This window comes from Orbicella faveolata, unplaced genomic scaffold (genome assembly GCF_042242905.1).
Source record: "Orbicella faveolata isolate gen_17 unplaced genomic scaffold, um_ofav_v1 contig_3, whole genome shotgun sequence".
NCBI lineage: Eukaryota > Metazoa > Cnidaria > Anthozoa > Scleractinia > Merulinidae > Orbicella > Orbicella faveolata.
In genome coordinates, this window is record NW_028301558.1 from 20,037,501 (window position 1) to 20,060,643 (window position 23,143).

At 37.3% G+C, this 23,143-nt stretch overlaps 4 protein-coding genes and 1 non-coding gene across 9 annotated transcripts in view; 3 read left to right on the plus strand and 2 right to left on the minus strand.

The window, feature by feature from the left end:
• LOC110061528 (uncharacterized) overlaps positions 1–1,426 on the plus strand; it is a 19,763-nt gene extending 18,337 nt beyond the window's left edge. For all 4 annotated transcript variants that reach the window (XM_089298481.1, XM_089298480.1, XM_020768360.2 and 1 more), the window contains 2 exons: positions 1–73; positions 631–1,426. The exon at positions 1–73 is cut by the window's left edge and continues 77 nt beyond it. In XM_089298481.1, the coding sequence (XP_089154607.1) occupies positions 1–73; positions 631–1,106 (549 nt within the window). In that variant the 3' untranslated portion in view covers positions 1,107–1,426. The remainder of the gene's footprint in view (positions 74–630) is intronic.
• Positions 1,427–1,573: 147 nt separating this feature from the next.
• LOC110061529 (proteasome subunit alpha type-7-B-like) lies at positions 1,574–6,753 on the minus strand. 2 transcript variants are annotated; one of them, XM_020768362.2, is made up of 7 exons: positions 6,526–6,753; positions 6,280–6,406; positions 6,086–6,210; positions 5,586–5,708; positions 3,665–3,784; positions 2,443–2,505; positions 1,574–2,046 (listed from the first exon to the last, which is right to left on the minus strand). In XM_020768362.2, exons 1-7 carry the CDS (start codon positions 6,628–6,630, stop codon positions 1,939–1,941), a joined length of 771 nt encoding a protein of 256 aa, XP_020624021.1. In that variant the 5' UTR covers positions 6,631–6,753; the 3' UTR covers positions 1,574–1,938. The 2 variants fall into 2 exon arrangements, with proteins under 2 accessions (XP_020624021.1, XP_089154614.1); XM_089298488.1 differs by having other exon boundaries at positions 6,086–6,406.
• Trnae-cuc (transfer RNA glutamic acid (anticodon CUC)) lies at positions 5,869–5,940 on the minus strand. Its single transcript has one exon. It is a non-coding gene; the product is annotated as a tRNA-Glu (tRNA).
• Positions 6,754–6,780: 27 nt separating the features above from the next.
• Positions 6,781–15,887, plus strand: LOC110061492 (uncharacterized). The gene is made up of 8 exons (XM_089298471.1): positions 6,781–7,200; positions 9,214–9,382; positions 9,781–10,036; positions 10,551–10,721; positions 12,485–12,553; positions 13,838–13,942; positions 14,292–14,396; positions 14,794–15,887. The coding sequence occupies exons 1-8, from the start codon at positions 6,949–6,951 to the stop codon at positions 14,912–14,914; spliced, it is 1,248 nt and encodes a 415-aa protein (XP_089154597.1). The 5' UTR covers positions 6,781–6,948; the 3' UTR covers positions 14,915–15,887.
• A 2,315-nt stretch (positions 15,888–18,202) lies between these two features.
• On the plus strand, positions 18,203–20,223 carry LOC110061425 (transcription and mRNA export factor ENY2-like). Its single transcript, XM_020768263.2, has 5 exons — positions 18,203–18,274; positions 18,345–18,413; positions 18,565–18,635; positions 18,743–18,817; positions 20,044–20,223. The coding sequence occupies exons 1-5, from the start codon at positions 18,267–18,269 to the stop codon at positions 20,112–20,114; spliced, it is 294 nt and encodes a 97-aa protein (XP_020623922.1). The 5' UTR covers positions 18,203–18,266; the 3' UTR covers positions 20,115–20,223.
• Positions 20,224–23,143: the final 2,920 nt, after the last annotated feature.

Genomic DNA, 23,143 nt, shown 5'->3' on the forward strand with positions numbered 1-23,143 from the left:
GGGCTGTGTGGAGTCAAGTACGTGAGGTGGGGCCGGACAAGCTGTGGTGGAGGTGCGCAGATTGTGTACACGGGTAAGTGCTTTTAGGAAAGAAAATAGTACAAATTAGCCTATACGGTTCATCGGGACTTTTTTAACTAGAGCGTGGAGCGTGAGACGCAGATTTCAATAATTGAATGTTTTCGTCGCGCTCAAGCGTGGGAAGCATGGCCCTCCTGAAAGTTGTCGCTAAATCACCCGTCTTGCAGGATAAAAAAGCAGATCGAGTCCTACTTAATTTCACGGAGTGATATTTACATTATGGACATCTTGTAAAGATCGGCATTCTCTCGTGCAAACATGTATAAGTCAGGATATAAGGGAAAAAGACATTAGAAAATTGGAAAACAACGACAAAGTCTTTACGCGGCCTATATAGTACCGGTAGGACCTGAGGTGACGAAAGTTTAATCGAAAATTAGCATTTTATCGATAGAATTAAGCTGCAGGTTTCCATGTAGGCAGAAAATAAGTGAGGTGTAATTGTAGTTATAGTAGAGTGTTGAAATGTTTAGAAAGGTGATTACACATAATTAGATGTCGCTTTAGAGTATGTTACTTAATTGCTTTTTTCTTCCCAACTGAGTTTAGGAATTATTGGAAGTGGCCACTATGCTCATAGCGGTGGTGGTGGAAAATACCTTTGTCTACCAAACAAACCAAAGTATGATAAATATAGCGACAGCTGGGAGAGCGCCGGTGCTATATACGGAACGGAGTACGAAGTGAGTTCATTCAATCCTTTCACAAACGATCTGCATGACCATGATGCTCCATGTACCGTGTGTTACGTCGGATCACGTGGTTCAGAAATGATGATGCCCGCAAGGAATGATTGTCCTTCTGGTTGGACCAAGGAGTATCATGGTTACTTAATGACAGCGGATTACGGTTATAAAAGTGTTCGCGACTTTATCTGTGTTGACAGGGAAGCCGAGTATGTGCCTGGCTCCCAATCTAATCAAGATGGCGCATTGCTGTATCTTGTGCAAGGGGGCTGTGGTTCCTTACCATGCCTCCCATACGTCGACGGGAGAGAGCTCACATGTGCCGTTTGTACCAAATAAACAATGAAAATTCCAAAGTATTCCTGTAAAGATTGATTCCTCCTCAGTCTTCAACAAAAACAACCCAGTTCCCACACGTTTCCTAGTCAGAGGAGTCTGGACTCAAAGTAGATGGTGACATGTTGAACAAAACAGACCGTCTATAGTCTGTAAACGAGTAAAATGGTATTAAAATCTTTTGCGAGTAGAACTTTCCGGGTGTTAGATTAGTTAATTTAACTCGTGACAACTTTTACTCTGTTTGAAGAAAGTTTTGTAATAAACATTTTTGTAACTTAAATACTGTTTTACCTCATAAATGGCAGTGAACTTTGAAACCAGCTTTGAACAAAATGCCTAGTGTCTTCTTAGGGGGGAGGGGGGGGGGGGAATAGGAAAAAAATAAAAAAATAAATACTTGTAGAAACAAGTGCAATTACTTTTGAGCGCACTTACGACATCCCCCACCAAAAAGAAAAGAATCAATAGCTAGTTCTAAGATATATTGACAATAATTTCTGACACTTCGTGTTGAAAGTGTTTCATATCATTAAAAGGAATTCGAGCTAAGCTTCAGCAACACGCTCCCAGTCGAAGCACGTGCTTGTAGATTTTAACAAAAATGCAAACCTTCATCACATCAAGCTAAAGCATCACTTCACAGAGAATGAGAAGCTTTGAGCATTGACGCCTAGATTGACTGACATGTACTATGGTTTTTATCACGGGTACATGTAATTTATCACACAATGGTATCTTCATCACTGGTTACAAGGATTTATCAACAAAAATGACAAAAACAAGGTCAGTTTGGTAGAGTTCAAGACTATCGAGAGAAATTTTTTGTAGAGTTTTATTTGGCAGATCCTGTGGCCTTTTCTTTCTTCTTCTTTTCAGCCTCTGCTTCTTTTTCTTTCTCAATAACTTCGACAAATTTATCTACCTCATCTGGTTGTAATATCTGCAGGAAAAAAATACATCGAACAAAAGTTAGAATTACAAATAAAAATCTTTTCAGAAATTTAGTTTTACTCCAATCTGAGACAAGATGTGAATCCTGATTTCAATCTTGGTTCTCTTCCAAGTACCTAAATGAAAGTTAAAGCTTACGATAAACCATACTGAATTCCAAGTTGATCCTTAATTTGTAATTTTGTTTTTCAAAAAAGAGGTGTACCTTTGAAACGATCAATATTTCTTTCCTGTTAGCAAAAATGGTAGAAATGTTCACTTTATTTACTCTCAGTAACTAAGGATTTCATGCAAGAAAATTCCATCAAATTATCAAATCATCATCAGTCCTCATCGCGCCATTGGACGCATAAGGCCTTAATAAAGCCCCAAATATTGTGTTTACCTTCAGAGTTTCTCCTTTCCTCATTACAGCAAGTTCAATATTCTTCCCTCCTGATTGCACCACCTAAACAATAAGACAATGTTTGAAACTTTCAGCCAATTGCTATATCCTTCTGTTACTATGCACGTTGTGATTGGTCAATTTGTTGGGTCGTATTCTACTGTACGGATTGCAAAAATCGGAACTGTCTTTTCTTTTTTTTTTTTCACCAACACGTCTTGTGATTTTTAATGTTCATGACAAATAAACTTGTAAGACTTTTTGGTTTCTTAAACTTTTTTTTTTAACACCATGTATTATTAAAACACGCTAATGGCATGAGAATGATTTCAAGTTGGCTCCTTTTACTTTGGACAGATGTCAGCCATTTGAAAACATTCTCTGTCAATTCAATGGTTTCCTGACCCTGTCCGACACAGAGTAGAAATACAAGTATCTTTCAATTCTCTGTCTGCACAGAGTGCTTTAAATGGTTGTTTCTTCCTCTTCAACTTATGGCCTCTGCGCGTTGTGCTTGAACCATAAAACAAAGGGGAACAAATTAGTCTGTAACTTACAGTCTGACTGAGAAAAAAGGTTATGAACTTTAGCAATAGGACACTTTTTCCGTGTTTACATAGACTAAACACAAGGAGGGTTAGGAGGATTCGAGACAGTTATGCAAACCCGAGACGTAGTTGAGAGTTTCCATAACTTTTGAGAATTCTGCAAGCCCCCTGAGTGTTTAGATGAGGCTATGTAAACATGGAAAAAGTACTCTATTGCTTTTAGAAAATAATTCTCAAAAATATGTGTGAATCTGAAACGTCACAACCGTGTTTACATACTCTCATCTAAACACACCTATCAACCAATGAGAGCGTGTGTAGTAGCTCAGTTATTTATAAAGTTATTTTAAATTAATACCAATTTACAGTTTATGCTGAAAACTTCCACAATTATTCCCTGAACACCCACAAACAAAGAGTTTATCCTTGAGTGAAAAAGCTTGACTACAGTGGCCATGTGCAGTGGTTACAAAATAATATGATATCATAATTTCAACAGATGTCATTCACCATACAAAATGAAAAAAAAAAAAATCATTTCTAGCATCAATCCTTGTCATTCTCATATTCAATCTCATGTCCCCCTCATTCTCAACTAGCCGTCTAGCACTAAATATCTTCATGAAACCTTTGGACAATACAAGGAAAATAACCAAACTCAAAAATGAGCTTACCTCAAGTAAAGCTTTAATGGCTAGTTTAATTGTCTCGTCATCAGAATCTGCTACTTCATCTGTGTAGTGCTTCTCTAAAAATTCACGAACAGTTTTTGCACTGCGGCCAATGGCATTTGCCTGCAAAGAAAAAATGATCACATACAAAAAAAAATTAAACTTAGCAATTTTTAAAGTAACAGTAGCAAACTCCTTGTATATGCCAGTTCTGAATTAAGCTCTACTTTACAACAGCTGTTCTTGCTTTTATAATTTACTTTTAATTCAGTATTCACCTTTCTCAACACTCCTTATATAAGAAGACTTGTTCTTCACCAAGGCACTCCAGCTTGCCCAGTTTGGAAAACAAATACCAGGCAAAGGCAGGCTTTTAGCCAGATGGTCATCTGACTGTCCTATGGACAGTCACTTTTTAAAGAAAATTGCTTCATTTTTCATATGTTGCTTTATAAATTGCTCATTTGAGAGGCTCTATAGCACATTTTAGACACCTACTTTTTGAATCCTGGCTAAAAGCCTGGTTAAAGGTAATATCCTGACTGTGCATAACCTATATTCATTGTCACAGGTGGGTGTGATCATTTTTAGAGTACTATAGGTATGTGCATAGTATTTTGATTGAATAACATTACAACAAGAATCTGAAACTCCTTGAGCACTGAAACAAAAATTTGCAAAGAAACATAATTTACTGTCTTGTTCCCCTACACTATGCAAAGAAAGTTGTGTTCAATAGCACACTGGAACAAGGGTGTTCATGTGAAAATTGATTTTGGTTGATTAAAATGGTAATATCATGGTTGACAAATTACTACTTAATTTTGGTGCAAATTTCCGGCATTAATTTATAATTTCACATGGTAAATTACAAAATTGCCATGGTGACGTTTGGTGTGAAATTTCTCAATACAATAAACAAGCCAAAAACCCATGATTGTGGGCGTAATTTGTCACCAATGATATTCAAATGTAATGGGTGATTCCAGGAAATATCCATAACTATACCATGCGTGGCTTTTTGGAACTCTGAGAGCAAGAGGTGTTCTCTGAACTGGAAATCCAAAGGAATGGGGGTACTTACTGTATGATTGGAATTCCAGGGGTGTGGGAGGGTTTTCTAGATGGGACAGACAAGAGTGTGAAAGCACAAATGAACTGACGACACTGTTGACTACCGCAGAAAGCAAGATACACTTGACAAGAATCAATCTATCACCTATGCGTTCATTTACGATGAAAAGTGATAAAATGTGGGTTGTATATTGGGCTCCAGAGGCCTTAAGTTGACAAATTTCTTGCCTGAAAATCGTCTGTGACTTACGCCGACCTGCTATGTTAATTTACTATGCGTCAGTGATACATATTCAGTAAGATGCCATTTTAATGGTGTCATAATCGTTCTAAATATTGAAGGTAAATTAGGCAGGATTTGCCCGGACATATTCTAATTTCCATAGTAATTAACACACAAGACAAATGCAACTAGTTTAGTCGAAAACTAGTTGCAAAATTGCAACTGAAGAGGAGGAAGTTTTAGTGGTTGAACATTTAGACATGAAAGCATGCGATCGTATCTGTCACAATTTGAAGCCCTGTTGACAGTTGGTAAACCTCTGGGAAGAAATCAAAGCATAACATCTATTTCATTGGAAGTTGTAAGGAGTCAAACTATGATTCCAGAAGATTGATGGCAAGGGGGGGGGGGGGGGGGGTGGTTAAAATGTTTATGCCACCCGTGGTAGGATATGGATATTTTCTGGAATCACCCAATCAAATGGTATACTCGAGAAATTAAGATTAAAAAGGCTCAGGAAATTATTATCTAGAATTTTGACATATCACGCATGAAATTATTTCCTAATATCACTTGTCACCATTTGATGACCCATACAAATTCAGGGAATTTTTGGGGAAACATTACCTTCCAAGCATGATACGTTCCAGATGGATCAGTCTGATAGAGACGTGGTGTACCATCATCATCAAATCCAACAATAAGGGTAGAAATACCAAAAGGCCGCCGACCATTGCTCTGGGTATAACGCTGAAATAAACAGAAAATGAATTGAAGTCAAAATGTTGTGCCAGTGAGCGGAGAAGAAAAAAAACAAAACAAAAAAAAGAAATATGAAAGTAAGTAAACAAAATTGAAATATGAAGGTAAAAAAGAAACTATCTGAAAAAAAAATGTAAAAAGACAACGTTTCCCACACCGGGAATCGAACCCGGGCCACGGCGGTGAGAGCGCCGGATCCTAACCACTAGACCATATGGGATTTGCACACTTTATGAGCGAATTTTACATATATAAACAGTTCTATCACGTGTTCACCGTCAACTACAAGTTGAATAGTTTGAAACATTTTCTCACCAAAATAAACAGTATTTTTGTACCAAAGCAACGAAGATTACTTAATGTACCTGTTTTAGTGTTGCAATATATCTTGTAATGTACTCTAGAGTTACAGGATCTTCTACGGTTAGCTTGTGGCTTTGACACTCCACTCTCGCTCTGTTCACCAAAATTCTGGCGTCCGCCGTCAAACCTACAAAGATCAGGACAAAAAACCTAAACGAAAAGGCTTCTTTGTTCCTTTTAGGAAATATTTCATTACCTGCAAAAGCCATCACAACGTGGTCATCCAGTGAACAAATTTTTCGGACGGTTCGCGGTTCTTGAAGTTTGGCGACCGCCTTTCTCTCTACTCCGAGAACGACAATGTTTTTACCTCGAACTCCAACCTGAAACATAAGATTTCAGTATGTTTGAATTTAAAGCAAAATAAAAAAAAGACAAGTACCAAAGCGTTTTTGTACGAAAACTCCGCAAAGATCAGAAGTATGAAGAATTTTTTACGCACAGCGGTAGAACCTTTCTTCACGGCTTCTTGTGCATATTCCACTTGAAAAAGATGCCCGTCAGGTGAAAATATGGTTATCGCTCTATCGTACGAACCTCCTGACATTCTGTTTAGTGTGTAATTTTTTTTTTTTAGCTGACTAAAAACAGTTAGTACTGAAATGAAAGTGCGGACAGACTATGACTTTGCACTGGGCTCAGCCACCAGGCCGAAGCGGATATCCCGTGAAGCTTAGGGACACCAAAGGCGCGAACTACAAACAAACATGGCGGACATGTAGTGACGAATTTCACTAGAAAATAAGCGCATTTCATTGAGATGCAGCTATCAACAACTCTTTGTTTTTAATCATTTTTTAGCGATAGAAGTGTTCATTTTCAATTTCGAATTAATTTAAGCATCGTATGAAAGGATCTTAAAAGAATGGATGAAAATGCAACCCCTCGCGGTATCATTCGTGGTGTGTTGACAACTGGGGGCATCGGCGAAAGTGTGAAATTGAGTCCAAGGAGAACACCACGAGCTGCAGCAGCTGACGTGAAGCAAACTCCGAGGGATCCCCCGTCTCGTACAGAGGTAGCAACACGTTTGCTGACTCGGTCGAGATCTGCAAAGAGGAAGGCTACAGCGGATAATACGCAGACACCTTCAGACTCAACGACTCCTAGAACTTTGGTTAGTTTATATTAAGGTTACCGTATACCTTCAGATCGGCAATTTTCTTCAAATTTGGATTTTTGGTTCAAACTAATGGTCGAAGAGTAATCTCTAATTTCTGAAAACAAAATTGAAAAAAACCTAATAAGAAATGGATGTTTTACGTTATGGCCGGAAGTAAAAGTTCCCTCTTGATTGACAGCCCTATAACGTGTATGCAATCAACCGAGACTACTTTCGCGGGGATATTACCGATATTGATACCACGAATTGGCTGGCTACTCAGTTAATCAGCATTGTTAATCCAAGCATTTTTCGTGTTAGATGTAATTCTATTAAGTTATAAGTAAACATGGACCACGGAAAAGTCCGTTTACCAGTTCGAAAGAGTGAAGAATGAATAAAAATACATCAATGAGTGAAGAAGCGAAAGTTGGCCTCGCGGATGATGTTACGGACGTATCAAGCGGGCAAAAAGATCGAGTCAAGAGAAGAGAAAGGTTGTGTAAAATTTGGGAACTCGACAGCGATAACAGCGATGTTTACAGTGACTCTTTTGTTAAGTTCGATACCGATGAATCGTCCAACTCATTGAGATCCATTGTAATATTATCCATGCACATTTGCTCTGCCGGGCTTTCTTTTGTTTGTTCTCGTCGCCCACAGGGGACCCAACGACCGTTTTCTCTCTAATGCTGTTAGATGCTGTTTTAGGCTATCTGGAGTACTTTTAAAGCTCTGTAGGTTAATTTTAGGTTGCACTAAAAAAATTTTATCTGTTCGGATATTCTAGGGGAACTTGAGTATTCTCGAATTTATTAGGGCTTTTTTGTCCATTTCCCGAAAACCTTAGGTCTTATCGCCTTTCCGAAAATGATAGCTGACCTTTTTTCGGTACTCAAAACGACATTTTTAACAGTCCGAAAACAACAGACATTAAATTTCTCATGTCACGAAAGTTCGAGGTGCCAATTCTCTCAAGAAAATCAGAGGGGATTAAAAGCCTTCCGAACAGATAATTTACCGAAACGATCCGTTGGGTGCCCCTGCGCCCAGCTACTCTAACGTTCGTATCCTTTTTCGTCTTCCCCATTTTGCCAAACCAGCTTCAAGAAAAACTCAGCTGCAGAAAAATTATCTCTCCGCCTTGAACGCATTGCGAAACGTAAGGTTTTTTTTGCAGATTCACGCGTAAATTTCACCGCGAGTTAATGGTAGTAAATTTTTCAAGGGCTGATTGGCTCAGTGATCTGAGAACCCAGTTGAAGGCGTTTGTGGGCGGAGTTTGTTTGCGAAGTAAGATATTTTTCTTAGCGCTGTTTTCTCGGATAAATTTTTTCACTTGAAGCAGACACTTTAAAGAGTTACAACTCAAACGGAATTTGTTTGTTTGCCCTCAAATTTGGACAGTAGCTAGATTAACATATAAAAAACAAAAACGTGTCTGCGAATTGTTTATTTCGAAATATTTTTTCTCCGAGAGCGATTTTTGCACGATCACTTCACATTTTTTTAATCCTATTTCGAAACTGTTCTGTAACTTTTTACTACAATTGAATATGGAAAAACGCAGACACGCTTTTTTAGTGCTTTTTGTCCCGAAACCGAGGAAAAAAATAAATTGGCGAAAAACAAAATTCGCTTTGACTTGTAGCTTCCAAAAGGTGATTAGGACGCTTGCATTTGGTGACCGTGAAAAAATTGGCAATTCATTTTATTTCAAAATTTTTGGTATGGTTTGATAGCCAGCTCTATAAGCTTTAATTTGATATAGGGGCTTAGGTATCTACAGCTTAAACCGGACGCGCTACATCGCTTGGACGCGAGACACCCCTGAAGGTATACGGTAACCTTAAAACTAAAATAGGCTTATAAAGCTTCATGTGGTACAGTTTCACTAAAGCTTGGACGTCTTTGACCATTGAGTTCAACTGTAGAACTCAAAGATACTTAGATACAAATCTGAGGATTTCTATACAGTATTTTCTTTTTGTGTTTAATATAATTTATTCACCCTGTTTTTTTCTTTAGATTGCAGGATTCCTGCAAACAGCTCCAGTTGCCAAAAGTGTTGTGAAAGGAAAAAGACAGAAAACAGTTGAAAAGCCAGGTACAAGAAGAACATCAAGGTCATCAAATTCAGCAAGTCAAGCAGAAGATAATACCCCAAGAACCATCATTCAGAATTTCTTACGGGAAGGTATTAAGCTACCTTAAAATAACCTTTATTACCCAGGCATACATGAAGTCAGTCAACAGCAGGCCATTTTATAGATGTGTGCTCAGTTACCTGATGTATGAATGCAAGTGAGGCTGGAGAAACCTGCTTTGATAGTTAGCATAAGAACAATTTGATTGACACAACAAAAGCAGTGAGGTCTATATCAAAACAAGGTCACCTCCAGGCTTGCTGCCATCCAAAGGCCAGGTCACTGAGGGGACAACAATTAACTAAAATTGTTTTCTCTTCTTGTCTAGAGTTGTCTCTCCAAGTTTTTTCCTGCTTTATTAAGAGTATTGTCTCGCAAGAGGCTGTCAGAAATAATCTATTTAAGAATGAAGGCTTATTTCATTATACAGATCTTTTTCCATTTTAAGCTTTAGCAGAATCCCCAGAAAAGCCAGTGATTTCAACTTCATCCGATGTAGAAGATGAACCTGTAACACAACAGTCAGATGAGGAAAACCACTTATCTCTTGTCACCAGCGTTGTTGCTGATGATGCAAGAACTGTAGTAGATGAGCAATCGGTTGCCATGACAACTTCACATGAAACAGGTCATGTCACCCTGATGGAAGCAGCTACTCCAGTGCTCCTAGACTCTTATGGACAAGATGAAGGTGTTGCACAAAAGTAAGAATTTTACACCAAATTCAAGCTTGCATGGAGAGTTAAGTTTAGGTGCAGGTCTGTGCAACTCAGACAAACATTGTAAAGGAGTGCAAGTGAGAATGATACATATAGTTGACAGAAAGTGATTGGAGCTCAACTCTTGCTCAGGTTTTGATGACATTCTTTTTTCATGTGCACTGGTCAACTCTCATATGTTCTGAATTTTTTAATTTACTTTGTAAAGTTCATGGCATTATTCATGCTTATTTAGCATGCAGATATCTTGAACTCTTGTGTATACTTATTTGACTGTGCGTATATGATAGCTGAATGGCTCCTCCTGGTTTTGAACCTCATAAAACATTCCTCCGGTTTGCTTATAAACAAAACTCGGAATAAGATATCAGCAGAACAGCATATACAGGTGTAAGTAATGTCAAGGGGAAGGCCAATAAAAGAGTGCTTGAACAGAAGGTTGCATATATCTATGTAGTGGAGATCATAAAAATTATCTAACTGTTTTCTTCAATTCCAGTACAAGTGAGCAGGAAACGCAAGATGAAGTTGAACGTTTGCAATCCACAGCAACAGACCAAACTCTGGAAACAGACACACAGACATCTCGTCAGTGGAGAGACCTTGTTACTCCTCAGCTGCCCCTTGATATGTCTTCAGCAGGAGAGATGTCCAGATCCACTGGAGAAAGGTCACTGACAACAATAATACCAATGACAATGACAACAACAATGACAATGACAATAGCGATAACAATAACAATAACAATAACAATAACAATAACAATAACAATAACAATAACAATAACAATAACAATAACAATAACAATAACAATTACAATAACAACAACAACAACAACAACAACTACAACTACATGTACAATAATAATAATAATAATAATAGTAAAATTTCTATAGCAGCATTTCCCAATGGTACAATCTTATGGTGCTTTACAGCAAAAAAACAAAAAACAAAAAATAATACCTACTAAAAAAATGATAATAAATTATCATGGTTTGGTTTCTGTAATTAGCATTATAGGAATCCAGTGCACATAGCTTTGCATGTACTGTGAGCCTATACACTACGTACAATATAATAATTCTGTAGTCTGAGTCTTTTGAACCTGTGAGTTACATACATTTTCTGGAATTTTTGGTGGAACACAATACAGTTAACACACGCATATAAGAACAATTAAGAACATCAGGCTGAAAGTTGGTCAATAAAGCACCATAATAATTTAGCCTGATAAAAGAATCCTTTTCCTATATAAAAAGAAAGAGGATGCCAGAATAAGAAAGCACTCATATTAAAATACTGTGATATCATAGTGCTACATGTAGACGGTAGTATTTATTTATTTATTTATTTATGTATTTATTTTTTAGTGTAAGTAGTACAACATTGTATGTTAATTGAACCTCTAGTAATGTATGTTTAGAAAACAGTCCTAAGAAAATATGCACGTTGATTGGTTAAAAATCGTGTTTCTATAACTCGATAGAAACACAGAACTAGCACGAGCTGTTGATGTAATGATGGCGCAAGCAAAGAGAATTTACCCTTTGATAATCAAAGTTAACAAGTTGTTTTCCTTTTTTTTGTCGCGGTGTTTTCTAAAAGAAATAGAAAACATGTTCTCCATGTTTCTATTGAGTGTTAGCATACATGTAAATCTACTAGTGTTCTATAACGAATGCCGTTCTCTGATTGGCTACATTACTCACTATCTATTCTGTGATAGATAGCGAGTAGCATAGCAGTGTGCCCTAGTCAACAAAATGACGGTTGCTTCTTTTCATTTTTGAAGTGTCTGTGAAGGGGATTTAGATAAAGTTTTGAATGACTAGTAGATTTATACTAAAACAATTAGATTATTTGCCCTCGATTTCTATCGCGTGATAGTTGACTCCGGCTGCGCCCTCGTCAACTATCAACTAGAAATCTCGAGCTCATAGTCTAATTGTTTAATAGAAACACTCGTGAAAAGTTTGGGAGACCTCGAAAAAGCTGCAGCTCGTTTTCCCACAGCATTTCTCATTCTTCCAAACTTCAACTTGTGTTTCTATAACTCGATAGAAACACAGTACATGTTTTCTATTTCTTAAATAGTATTTCTGAAACAAATTTTAAGAACACTTTCAGGCTGATTTCTCACTAAGCACGCGGTAAATATGAACTACATGTAGATCAGCCTGAACCCCGAAATCATAGGTCCTTATATGTGGGTGTTTACAATATCGTCCTGAAATTTATTTGAGACCTGAACAATATTTTTGCATTTGTTGTTGGCGTGGGTGGCTTACATTTCCATCATAATTCAGATGATCACCAGAGAAAACAGCTGAAATCACGAAGTGATGTTGGTTTTCGTCATAAGCTGGCTACTTTTGACAATAGCACTAATAACATTTCAACTAAGAATGAAGTGTTTATAATTTTACTATGTAGATCTGTTGGTGAAAGACCATTCTTTGGAGGAAAGCCTCCTACAGGAAAGGCTGCAGCAAGGGGTTCAAAGTAAGTGTAACATGTTTTTTCATTATAGCCATTTATTTTAGCAGTGTAATTAATAATAGTTTTATTTGAGTAATAAATTTTGTGATTGTTGAATAAATTATCTACACTAACTGGTAACCATAATATGAAAGATATTATATATTTTTAGTAATTTGCACCATGATAATATATAGCTAAGCCAGGTTTGTGCAATACTCACGAGTCACATTATCACAAGTATATTCTTTCTTTAATTTTGTGAAAGAAAGAGAAAAGGCTACTTAAAGGGCCCTAGTTAGCCACACCTTTGTTTTTGTTTACATGCGAGTGTTTGGCTACTACATGTTTATTTTATTCGGAGCTTGTTGACACAAAGGAAATCTCTCTGAAACTACTAAAAGATAATAATAGTAAGGACACTTGAACCATGAATACTTGACAATTTTTTTACATTTTTCAATGACCATAGAATAAAGCCTCTTCATATAATGTATAATGTTAGCATTTTTAAAGTGTAAAAACACGAAATACTCTGGTTAGAAAGGAGTGCCCATATTCTATGGTCTCTAAAAAAATGTTCAAAAAAAAATATTACAGTAAGTGTTCATGGTTGGAGTATCGTCACAGTAAATATGCTGTCAGGAACACAACATACCGTAAAGCAATATTATAACATTTTGCTTCACCATGCAATATCAACAATTTTGATGGCATCGAAAATGGCAGAGGCTCACTAAGGTCCTTTAATGTTGTCACATTGTGAGGCTATTTAACATTTGAAGAAGTGGGTTTGATAATGCAGAAATAATATACCTAAAGTTCAGGTTCACACAATTCTTGCAAACTCATTCTTGTGCCAGAGTGGGAGATGGGAGAGGGAGTACTTCAACCATCTCATAAACCAGTCTTGTTTGAATTAGGGATTTTGCATTTTTTTAAGTGGATATTCTTTGTTATAATCCATCAAATATTGGTCTAAATACGTCACGTGACTGAATATTCCCCAGTTGAAACTGGGGAATATCTGAGAATATTCCCCAATTTTCAAAACTGTGCGTCTTGCAATAAATATTTGTAGGATAATTAACACAATAGGCTCCATTTGACCTTGAAAATATGCTTGGATATTTGTCCTTGGACATTATCTGTTCCTCAAAGCTCACAGTTAACCTCGAGCTATTCTCTGAGAAAACTGTTCGCTTCTCAGAACAGATAATGTCTGTGGACAAATATCCAAGCATGTTTTCTTGCCAAATGGAGGCTATTGCTTATATAACCCTTGTAACCACTGGCAATGCTTAACAGGAGGCCATCTGGACCAAGAATGCCATCTGCTCTGGTGAAGAGTATTTTCCAGCATTTCTCTAAAGCAAAGCTGTCTAAAGAAGCTCTTCAAGTTGTTGAAAATGGGTAATGACATGTTTGGTAATTTAGTTTTCCAATGTTATTATTAAATATTGACCGCAAATAGAGAAATACGGTGGTGCCACTGCATGAATAGTCTAGGGATTTGTGTTTTGGTAACAAGTATACAACAGTGGATTTAAGGCATTCAATGCTTCAGGTAGTTGCATGGAAACACAGGGAATTTTCTTTGTCAAGTAACATACAGCAAGACCTTGCATAAATTGATGAACCTCTTACTGCTATAATTTTCCTACTAATTGAGTTGTACAGATTGCCCACCCTTTTGTACTTACAAAAATATGTTTTAAAACAACTTTAATTTTCCAACTACATGTATAAAATTGTTTTACAGGTCAAGCCTGTTTTTTAAACAAGTGTCTAGTGACTTAATGGCCTACTGTCGGCACGCTCATAGAACAACTATTGAACTTGCTGATGTGGAACTCCTCATGAAAAGGTTTGCATTAGAACCGTATGTCTGCAACATTGACTTTCATTATCCTAGATGTGTGCCTGCATGCCTACAGGTGGCTTATATATAAACATTTTGTTAGCTTAGTAAAGGTTACATGTAAAGTCTGTTGGAATCTAAATGAATTGGAGTGGCCAAGCAGTTCATTGGTTCCCTGGTTTCTGTAGAGTAATGTGACTGGAGGCAAGTTCCTTTGGGTTTGAAAGATGTGATGTAAGTCTGCCTGTCATTGTGCCCAGAAAAAGAAACTTATCAGAACTTAAAGCAAAACTTCTAACTGGTGGGACAGGTTACTTCACCACCACCATCAAAGAGGAGAGTTCATGGTGTGAGAACAGGTTTAGTGACTCTTGAGTTAGTGTTATTTCCATTTGTTTTTCAGGCAAGGCTTCATAACAGACAATCAGTCACTGTACTCACTAGTTGAAAAGTATCTTCCACTGGAACACAGACAAGAAATCATACCAACAGTACAAGCTGGGAACAAGATAGTTCTAAAATAAAACTTAATGGAGGCTTAAACTGTGGCCTTGCACCTGAAACATGGAAGCACACAATACAAAGAATGAACTTGCGTACGTGGCAATCCGGCATAAAATACCGTATGTGAGAAATCCAAAGAAACGTATACCGTAGTTCAAGAGTTGACAATATTATACTTGGAGAAAAGAAGAGCTGAAGCTCACCCTAGCTTTCTGGCAATTCACTAACAGTAGATAATATTCTAATTCTCTTGGCAGGACTCATTATGGGACTATTAAAATGTGGAGGAAAGTTGTCAAATTCAGTTGACAATATGTTTTTAAGATATGCCTCCTCATACCCTTCCTTTGCATTTTACATAATTATGTAGTTCCAGATCTGCATAGGCATATGATCTGGGGGGGGGGGGGGGAGGAGGAGGAGGGGAGCTGCAGCCCCCCCCAGCTATTGAAATTATGTGATTTTGCAGGCAAAACACCCATGATTCGGGCAACGATACTTGAGAGAAAAGATTACAAAATAATGTGCTGTTGGCGTGATTTCCAAAACTCGTAAAAAAAGTTTCTAGTTAGTTACTTTTTTTAGAACTTTTTCTTTTAATAAGTTTTAGATTTTACTAGAGCTAGATTACGACTGTCGATAGAGATCAACGAGCATGCAAGCTTTGAATAGATCTATTTTTGGAATTATAACAGTCTCATTAGGTGTGGGATTTGTTAACGTTTTTGTTTTTCACGCAGCGCCCCACCAAGTTCGATGGTGCCCGTACGCCTATGCAGATCTGTAAAATACTGTCTTCACATTAGACTTTTAACACAAGGCTGTGTGACACTGCACACCTTTTGAACAGGTCCTTTTGTCCTCTGTGGCTTAGGTGAATCATTGTTTGTACATACTCCTAGTTTTTGTACATATTGACTTTGAGACTATAATTTTATTATGTTAAGATTATTTTTAAACAAACTCTCAATAAAGGTTAACATGGTCATTTGAGTTTGAGTGAATCTCAGTTGCATGAATAACTGTTCAATAACGGCGTCGACAAAACCTGGATCGGATCACAGAAAAAAAAAAAAAGCTTTAAAGAAAAAAAAATCCAAAAAATATCAAATCGTTTATAAGATAATAATAAATAAAAAATAAAAGTGGAAAACTAAAATATGTTAAATGAAAATAAGAATCCCGAGTTTGACGCAATGACATGTTAATTAAAGAGAATGACAAAAGGTCATTTAAAAAGCCACATAAGCGCCTAATTTACGACGAATTTAAATTGTAATGAACAGGCAGATGTAGTTATATTTGAACGTTAGTTGGCTCGAAGCTTGCGTGAACCTCCCATTCTCGTTTTTGAAATTGTTGTCAGTATCAGTAGCTAATTCTCGGCTACTTTTTCGTGTCAGATGTGAGCGTTACAGTTGGCGTTACAGTTAATGAGAAAACTTATGTACGAAAGCTTAAGGACATGACTTGCTTTAAAGGAGCTACGTCACGATTTGCGCATCTTGAAAAAGCTAGCCTAGTTTTTCAAGTTCGTCATTTGCAGTTCTCGGTAATCTTTGCCATCTTTAACGATCCTCATTCCGTTTTGATTTGTTCTTGCCTCTTAAGGGTTTTCTATCCTAGAACACGATCATTTTAAGGTTTTATTCTATTTAAAGGCAACTCTTTACGACCCTAAGAATGACTCTAACAATCGTGACGTAACTCCTAAAATGTTGTTTATTCTCGGGTTGCGTTATCGTTCACACTATCGATGTTACTCCTATAATTTTTTGTAAAACAGCTATATTTCCTTGAAACACAAATGGTTTGTTCCGTTTTATTCCAGTGCGAAATATTGTATTCCAAACTCACATCTTGTAAAAGTATAGACTTGTCTCAAAAATGGAAATTGTTTGAAATCATCAGGTGTTTAATTTTTCAGTGTTTTTAGTTTTTGTGTTTCTATTCATACGTTCGTCCTATTATTACCATGCTGACTCGTTTTATGACCGTTTACCTTTGATGCAAGTGAATATACGAAATATCATTTATCTGAACTGCGGGGAAAGATACGAAGACATGATTGATCATCGCAATCAAAACCCAACAGCCTGAAAAAAATTCATCTGTGACCAGCTCCCAGTTGGCTTGATATTATAAAAGAATAAAGAAATATCACACCTGAATTAAATAAAACGTTCTGCTCACAGTAGTCACTCTAGTGTAATTTGCTCAACAAAATTTTGAATTTTGAATCTTGAATTTTTTTCCTTGATCCGATCTGTGATACGGTCCATGACCCGGTCCATGATCCGATCCGTGATCCGATCCGTGATCCGATCCGTGATCCGATCCGTGATCTGATCCGTGATCCGATCCGTGATCCGGTCCGGTCCCATCCAGTTCAATAATGCTTTAATTCAACATTTAGAGATTTTACAATGAAACAAACAAACAAAAAATCATCTCAAGCAGTAACACGATTTGATAAAACCCATCATCCAGCCTTTTTTAATTTGACACAGGTTTGATATATTAGACCTTATTATATGGCTAGCTCCACAAGTAGGCAAGATGAACCAAATCCTGCACTGTGATTGGCTACTTGAGCGGGCAAGATGGAGCTATCTTGTCCACTCAGGACTACCCTCTGCAACCTGCAAGAAAAATTTCCCTGAAAGCCGTATAATAAATCCTTCATTGACCAAGCTTGTTCGGTCAAGATGGCTGGATATTGGCCTCGTTTTCTTGCTGGCCAATATCAAGCCATCATGACCTCATGTTTGGTTAATAACCCTTATATACTAAGGCTGGTAGTAGGATTGAAAAACATTGAAGATGAAATGTTTAGCATGCTGCTCATGTGGGACAAAGGAAACATCTGATTCCTGAAGGGATTCAAACCCATAACTCCCTTAACCTAGCTAGATGCCGGTCACAGGCTCTAACTACTGAGCTACAGAGAGACTTGTGGTGAGCTAGGTCATTTTACTAGATTCATGGCACTAGGGTGGCATTGAACCCGGGCTACATTTGTGGAAGGCGAGTGCTCTCACCATTCCACTGTCCCTGCTCCCCATAAACTTCCAACATGGACATACTACATGCTGACTAAGTTCCTATGTTTCATTTTCTTTAGTTTTTGTAAAAGCCATTGGTAACTTTTGAAATAAAATAACTTCTCAATAAACTATAAAATTGCATTACAATTCTCCAAAAAACAAACAAATAAATAAATAAAAAATAAAACAAGTTCAAATATGGAGGAAAGAGTGCTTCTTACATGACACCACAGGAGAAGAACTGTTGTAAAGAGACTGGGGCGAGAAGAAAGAAATCCGTGATAATGTTATATGAAGTGGGAGTTCAATAATTCGACGCGTCAAAATGGTGGAGTAAGTATCGAAGTTTGGCTCAATCAGTTTGATGTTATTTTCCTTTCTTAAACTGTTTATTTCACTGTAGAAGGATAAAAGACAGCCAGCTCTCAGCTTCAATAAACCAGAAGTTGGTAGAATCCGGAGAACGAGAGAGGTGAAGTAATCTTTTAACGTAGTGTAGCTCTCAAATATTATTTTGCCCTCTGAAAGATAAGTTGCGACAGTATGATTGTCTTCGAAATGGAAATTTAAAGATGTACCATCAAGCTAACGCTTAATGTATTGCTCATTATAATTACGTCTAGGTTAAAGGAGCTTTTGAGGACCAGGCTCATTGAATGTGGATGGCGTGACAAGTTAAGGAGTCACTGTAAAGGTGAGAGTGTTTTTGTAATGAATTGTGGAGTTGGAGCCTCAAAAGCCATTGCAACTCGTAACTGCATGGCTACTTTTAAAAGTATGACAATGATATTTCTTTTTCAGAGGTCATCAAGCAAAAAGGACTTGAAAATGTGACTGTGGATGATTTGGTTGCTGAAATTACTCCACAAGGAAGAGGTGAGATCATTACAGATTTGTTGATAAATTACTAATCACCTGTGTTGTGCTTCTATATGTACATCTGAGCCTTATCAGTCTTATACATGCTCCCGTTCAATTAGATATACTAGTCCATTGGATGTTATCTCCAGCGTTATTACCAGGTTTTTCCTGAAACATGCTTTTATCAGTTTCTACGCTAGCCTTTTCTAGGTGTTCAGTTAGTTGAGGTGCAGCATTAAAAACAAGGAGTGAAAAAAGGGCACAGGGGCTTGGTGTGAGGAGCGAACATTTTCTTGCCTTCACGCACCTCACTTCTCCTCCACTTTATTGTTGTACCCCAACCAGCTGAATGCCTGGAAGAGGCTATTTGTACAGCTAAATGGAGTGAGGTTCTGCAATACTGCAGGGCTGTTATTAAGGGCTGTAACCTGTAATACCTGATACAGCTAAGTATGTTTGAGGGAGACTTGATGTTATGGGTGAACTTGCTAGTTGATGGTATAATTCACCCACAGAGCAAAAACTTTGTTATGATCGTTGACTCAAACCTTATTAATAGCACTGGAAAGTGGATTACTGTTTTAACTAAAAACACAACATCAGTCTAAGTACCACAGGAGGGGGGTGAATAGGTTTTCGGATCGACGGATTTGGCCTTAAAAAAGTGCACGGATTGTGGATTTTTGCGGTAAATCGAGCGGATTTGCGGATTTTTGAAAACACAGTGGATCATGGATCAGCTGTGAATTTTGGCGTGAATTCCTGATTGTGCCTGTCTTGATGTTCCTGAACCAAATTTGAATCATAGATCTTTCTTCAGCCTTGGTCGGTATGTTAAGGAGTTCAGTTATTTCTTTTTTCAAATGAAGCGCATTTAAATTCAGGTGTGAGACTGTTATTGGAATGGTACTGTGTAATAGTCATCAAGCATGTTGCATTCTTTACTATTTGTGTGAAATTCACTCTGGCATTCACATTTACCAGTTTGCCTTTGAACTTTTACACTTCTGTTTCTGGATGTGGTTGTTGTTTCGGATTCGAACAAGAATTTTGGCGGATCGACTGATTTGGCAAAAAAAAGACACGGATCGGTGGATTTGCATACCCCTATTCACCCCCCTCCTACAGCTCCATCACAGGACTCCCAACTCCTCTATCCAACTTGTGTGGCACTCTAAACTACAAGACCTTGCCACACTCATGCAAACCCTAAAATTGCTTTATTTTCTTCTCATACACAGCTTTAGTTCCTGATGAAGTCAAAAGAGACATGCTTCTGAGGATTCGAACTTTCCTGGCTGCTAACTCGTAGTTATTTAAACAAAGTGTCTTTAAGTTGTTTTGTATGTTATTTTTTTCCTCTCTTTATTGTTCATGAAATAAAACACCGTCAAGTTTGTATTTATACAACTCTTATTAAATCTGCTGATGTTTTTGATAAGTATTGAGACCTTAGCTACTGAAGCTTTCTTTCTCTGTAATATTAACTACTTATTAGTCGAGAGTGAGGTCTTTATGGGAAAATCTCAAACCGAGACCTTGCCGTAGTGACTGAGTGATAGCGAGGTCAGTACAGCAAAGCCAAGGTTTGAGATTTTCCTGTTAAGACTGAACGTTTGAGATTAATAAGTTGTTTATTATATGGCTTTTTACTTTGCTTTTGCACGTCCATAATCAGCCCATGAGCATCATGGGAGAATAATGCCCTGGAATTAGCCAATCACAGCGCGTGTTACATCGGCTACAAACATAAGCCATGATAATAATCAATTATAACACACAGCAGCATTAATAGAGTAAACCACAATTTTTTCAGTTGTGTTTTAAAGATGACAAACTGAATAAAACATGAACTGACTTTTCTTTTAACATTTCAAAGATCTGGCATAATGCTTTTTGTTCCAACTCAAGCCAGTCGGTAAATCCCTCAAACTTGCCAATCTTGCAATTTGGTATAGTTCATTTACATTTAAATAGTCTTTGTGCAAGAATGGAGCAGTTTACATACATCTGTCTTACACTGCTGAAAACCTCAATTTAGTACTTTGAGACAAGACAATTTTTTTACTAGAGTTTCCAAACAGGTTTGTGCTGAATTTTCTTATGCTAAGTAGTCAAGGCTTATTTTTCATCTACGTCATCAGAATCAATTTTTTTAGATTTTCATCTCGGACAGATACCTCGAGCGGGGGACGAACGGAATACGTAATAAGAGAGAGGCCTGTTTATTCCACCTGCTGAAAGAGTGAGTGAGTCATGTTTCCGCGCTGCTGTTTGTATCTTCATGGTTATCGCAGACTTGAGGGAGAGATGTAGATCATGTCCTCCAGCTTATCTCGCTGACTACAAAACTGTCTTTAAGATGTACATGAAAAACTAACGTCTTTGACATGGTGCAAAATTTGTTACCGTTTGTAAACATGTTCTCTTATCGGATGTAAACGCGGAAAAAAGGCACGCCGAGCAATCATTTGTTCATAGAACTGGGTTTCTACTATACACAAACAAACAAACGAGCAACCAACCAACCAAACAAAAAAAAGAACAAAATGTGTCCAATAGGAATTAATTATTACTCCAGAATCAATTTTACGGATTTAGTGAAACTACTTTGTAAACATCGTTGAATTTTATGAATAATTTCGTTAGTTTTGATATATTTTCCACTCCATATCGTAACCATGCGGAAATTAAAATTTCTCCTAGATCGTTTTACATTGCGTCGGCAATAGGAAATGAAATTCGTCCGAGAAAAGGAAAAACTGATCATGATTGTCAAATGGCGTTATACAGCTCGAAGTGTCAGTTTACGCCGGTATTCTTTACATATTTGTTCGTTTTTCTTCAAAACTTTAATTTGGCCTTGGAAAGTGTGTCGAAATTGACTAATTTTCTTCGTTTGAAGGTCTCGATGCGTTTCTTTTCAAACAAAGCGCGATAGCTGAACTTTCCGTTCTCTTTTGTTACAGTATAGAGAATAATACAAGGGTGCATATAGATATGGAATTTTTAATCTCGTATTCAATTCGATATTTCATTCGTTCGCTGCGTCGCTGCGTTAACTTGCCGGTGCAATATCTGGTTAAACACTCAACGAAAAATTCCATATGTACGAGCGGCCATGTATTAATATCTATTTCTTTTATTGGGTATGTTTCTCAAACCGTAAGATCACAGTAAACAATACAATCTGTTGCTGTGGAGCTGCAAAGATAGGCTGAGAATGTGTTGCAAAGTGTAATAATTTACTTCACCGAGTGAGCCAACGATGTGAAAAGAATGAACAAATCTTGGGACATTGTAAACTAGTTCATTTCATATTTTGAACGCCTTCAAACTCACGAAGCATTCAAGTATGGTAGTGATAGGGGAGAGGGGTTCGAATAAGGCCAAATTGTTAGACCCGAATGAGGTGCTATTAGGCTAAAACGAGTCTCGTACTAATACAAGAGAGAATTAATGCCTCCACCTTGCTTTAACGACCTTTTGTTTTCATCACACGTCTGTTACAAACTTAAGACGGTGAAATAAACCTGGAACAGTCTTCTTTACATTAAGTCTACGGTTTTAGTGTAATTGTTGCAAATGTTTGACATAAAAATGAGAATCCTGGGTTTCGCTTCAATTCGCCACTAAATTCATATTCTCTTATTGTTATTCGTCCTCCCCTAACCCTGCCCTAAAGTCAAAAAAGGCTTTGCTCCTCCACGCCACTATTTACCTGAGTACCCCCTCCCCGGGTCTGAAAGGAATGCAGGCATGGTATTTTGAGTTATTTTTGCCACGTACAAAAACCTGAAAATAATAGCTTTCTAAAACAAAAATAAACATCAAAGAGATAATAATAATTCATGAAGGAACAGGGATGGTTAAGGATGGAGAAGATTAACAGGAATTGTAAACGACGAAATTGAAAAATTTTACCTTAACTTTTCAAGATGTGCGAACCTCGACTGAGCTCCTTAAAAAGATGTTTATCTTTTATGGAAAAACGAAGCTGGTAAACTCAAGAAAACATGTTAGGCTTCGTGTTATAAACCCGAGTATAAAGGCATAAGTAAAAGCAAGCAAAGTTCTTAATTAGCTCAAAATATCTCTAGATCTCTATCTCTAATATAACTGATCATGACATCATTGAACATAACGTTGCGAGGAAAATAGGAAAGATAATCGTAATAAATTACAAAAACCGGAACCTTTTAATTTACCCTTTTATCTTCACAAAGGTAAAACGGTACGTGTTCTTTGAAGACACCGAGCGGTCCATTAAAGCAGCCATTTCATATCGGGATAAGTTATTTTTGTCCCGAGTTAATTACTCACGTTTTCCGAAAAAACGCA

Bases quoted from the DNA above. Each gene is read 5' to 3' on its own strand.
- LOC110061529 (XM_089298488.1), bottom strand. From the start codon at position 6,630: ATGTCAGGAGGTTCGTACGATAGAGCGATAACCATATTTTCACCTGAC. The intron at 5,709-6,085 runs GTACATTAAGTA...TGTTTATTTCAG, and splicing joins ATATTGCAACACTAAAACAG to CGTTATACCCAGAGCAATGG. The intron at 2,047-2,442 runs GTAAACACAATA...TTTTTCCTGCAG, and splicing joins GGAAAGGAGAAACTCTGAAG to ATATTACAACCAGATGAGGT.
- LOC110061492 (XM_089298471.1), top strand. From the start codon at position 6,949: ATGGATGAAAATGCAACCCCTCGCGGTATCATTCGTGGTGTGTTGACA. The intron at 9,383-9,780 runs GTATTAAGCTAC...TTCCATTTTAAG, and splicing joins TCAGAATTTCTTACGGGAAG to CTTTAGCAGAATCCCCAGAA. The intron at 10,722-12,484 runs GTCACTGACAAC...TTTACTATGTAG, and splicing joins TCCAGATCCACTGGAGAAAG to ATCTGTTGGTGAAAGACCAT.
- LOC110061425 (XM_020768263.2), top strand. The intron at 18,636-18,742 runs GTGAGAGTGTTT...TTTCTTTTTCAG, and splicing joins GTTAAGGAGTCACTGTAAAG to AGGTCATCAAGCAAAAAGGA. The intron at 18,818-20,043 runs GTGAGATCATTA...TCTCATACACAG, and splicing joins AATTACTCCACAAGGAAGAG to CTTTAGTTCCTGATGAAGTC.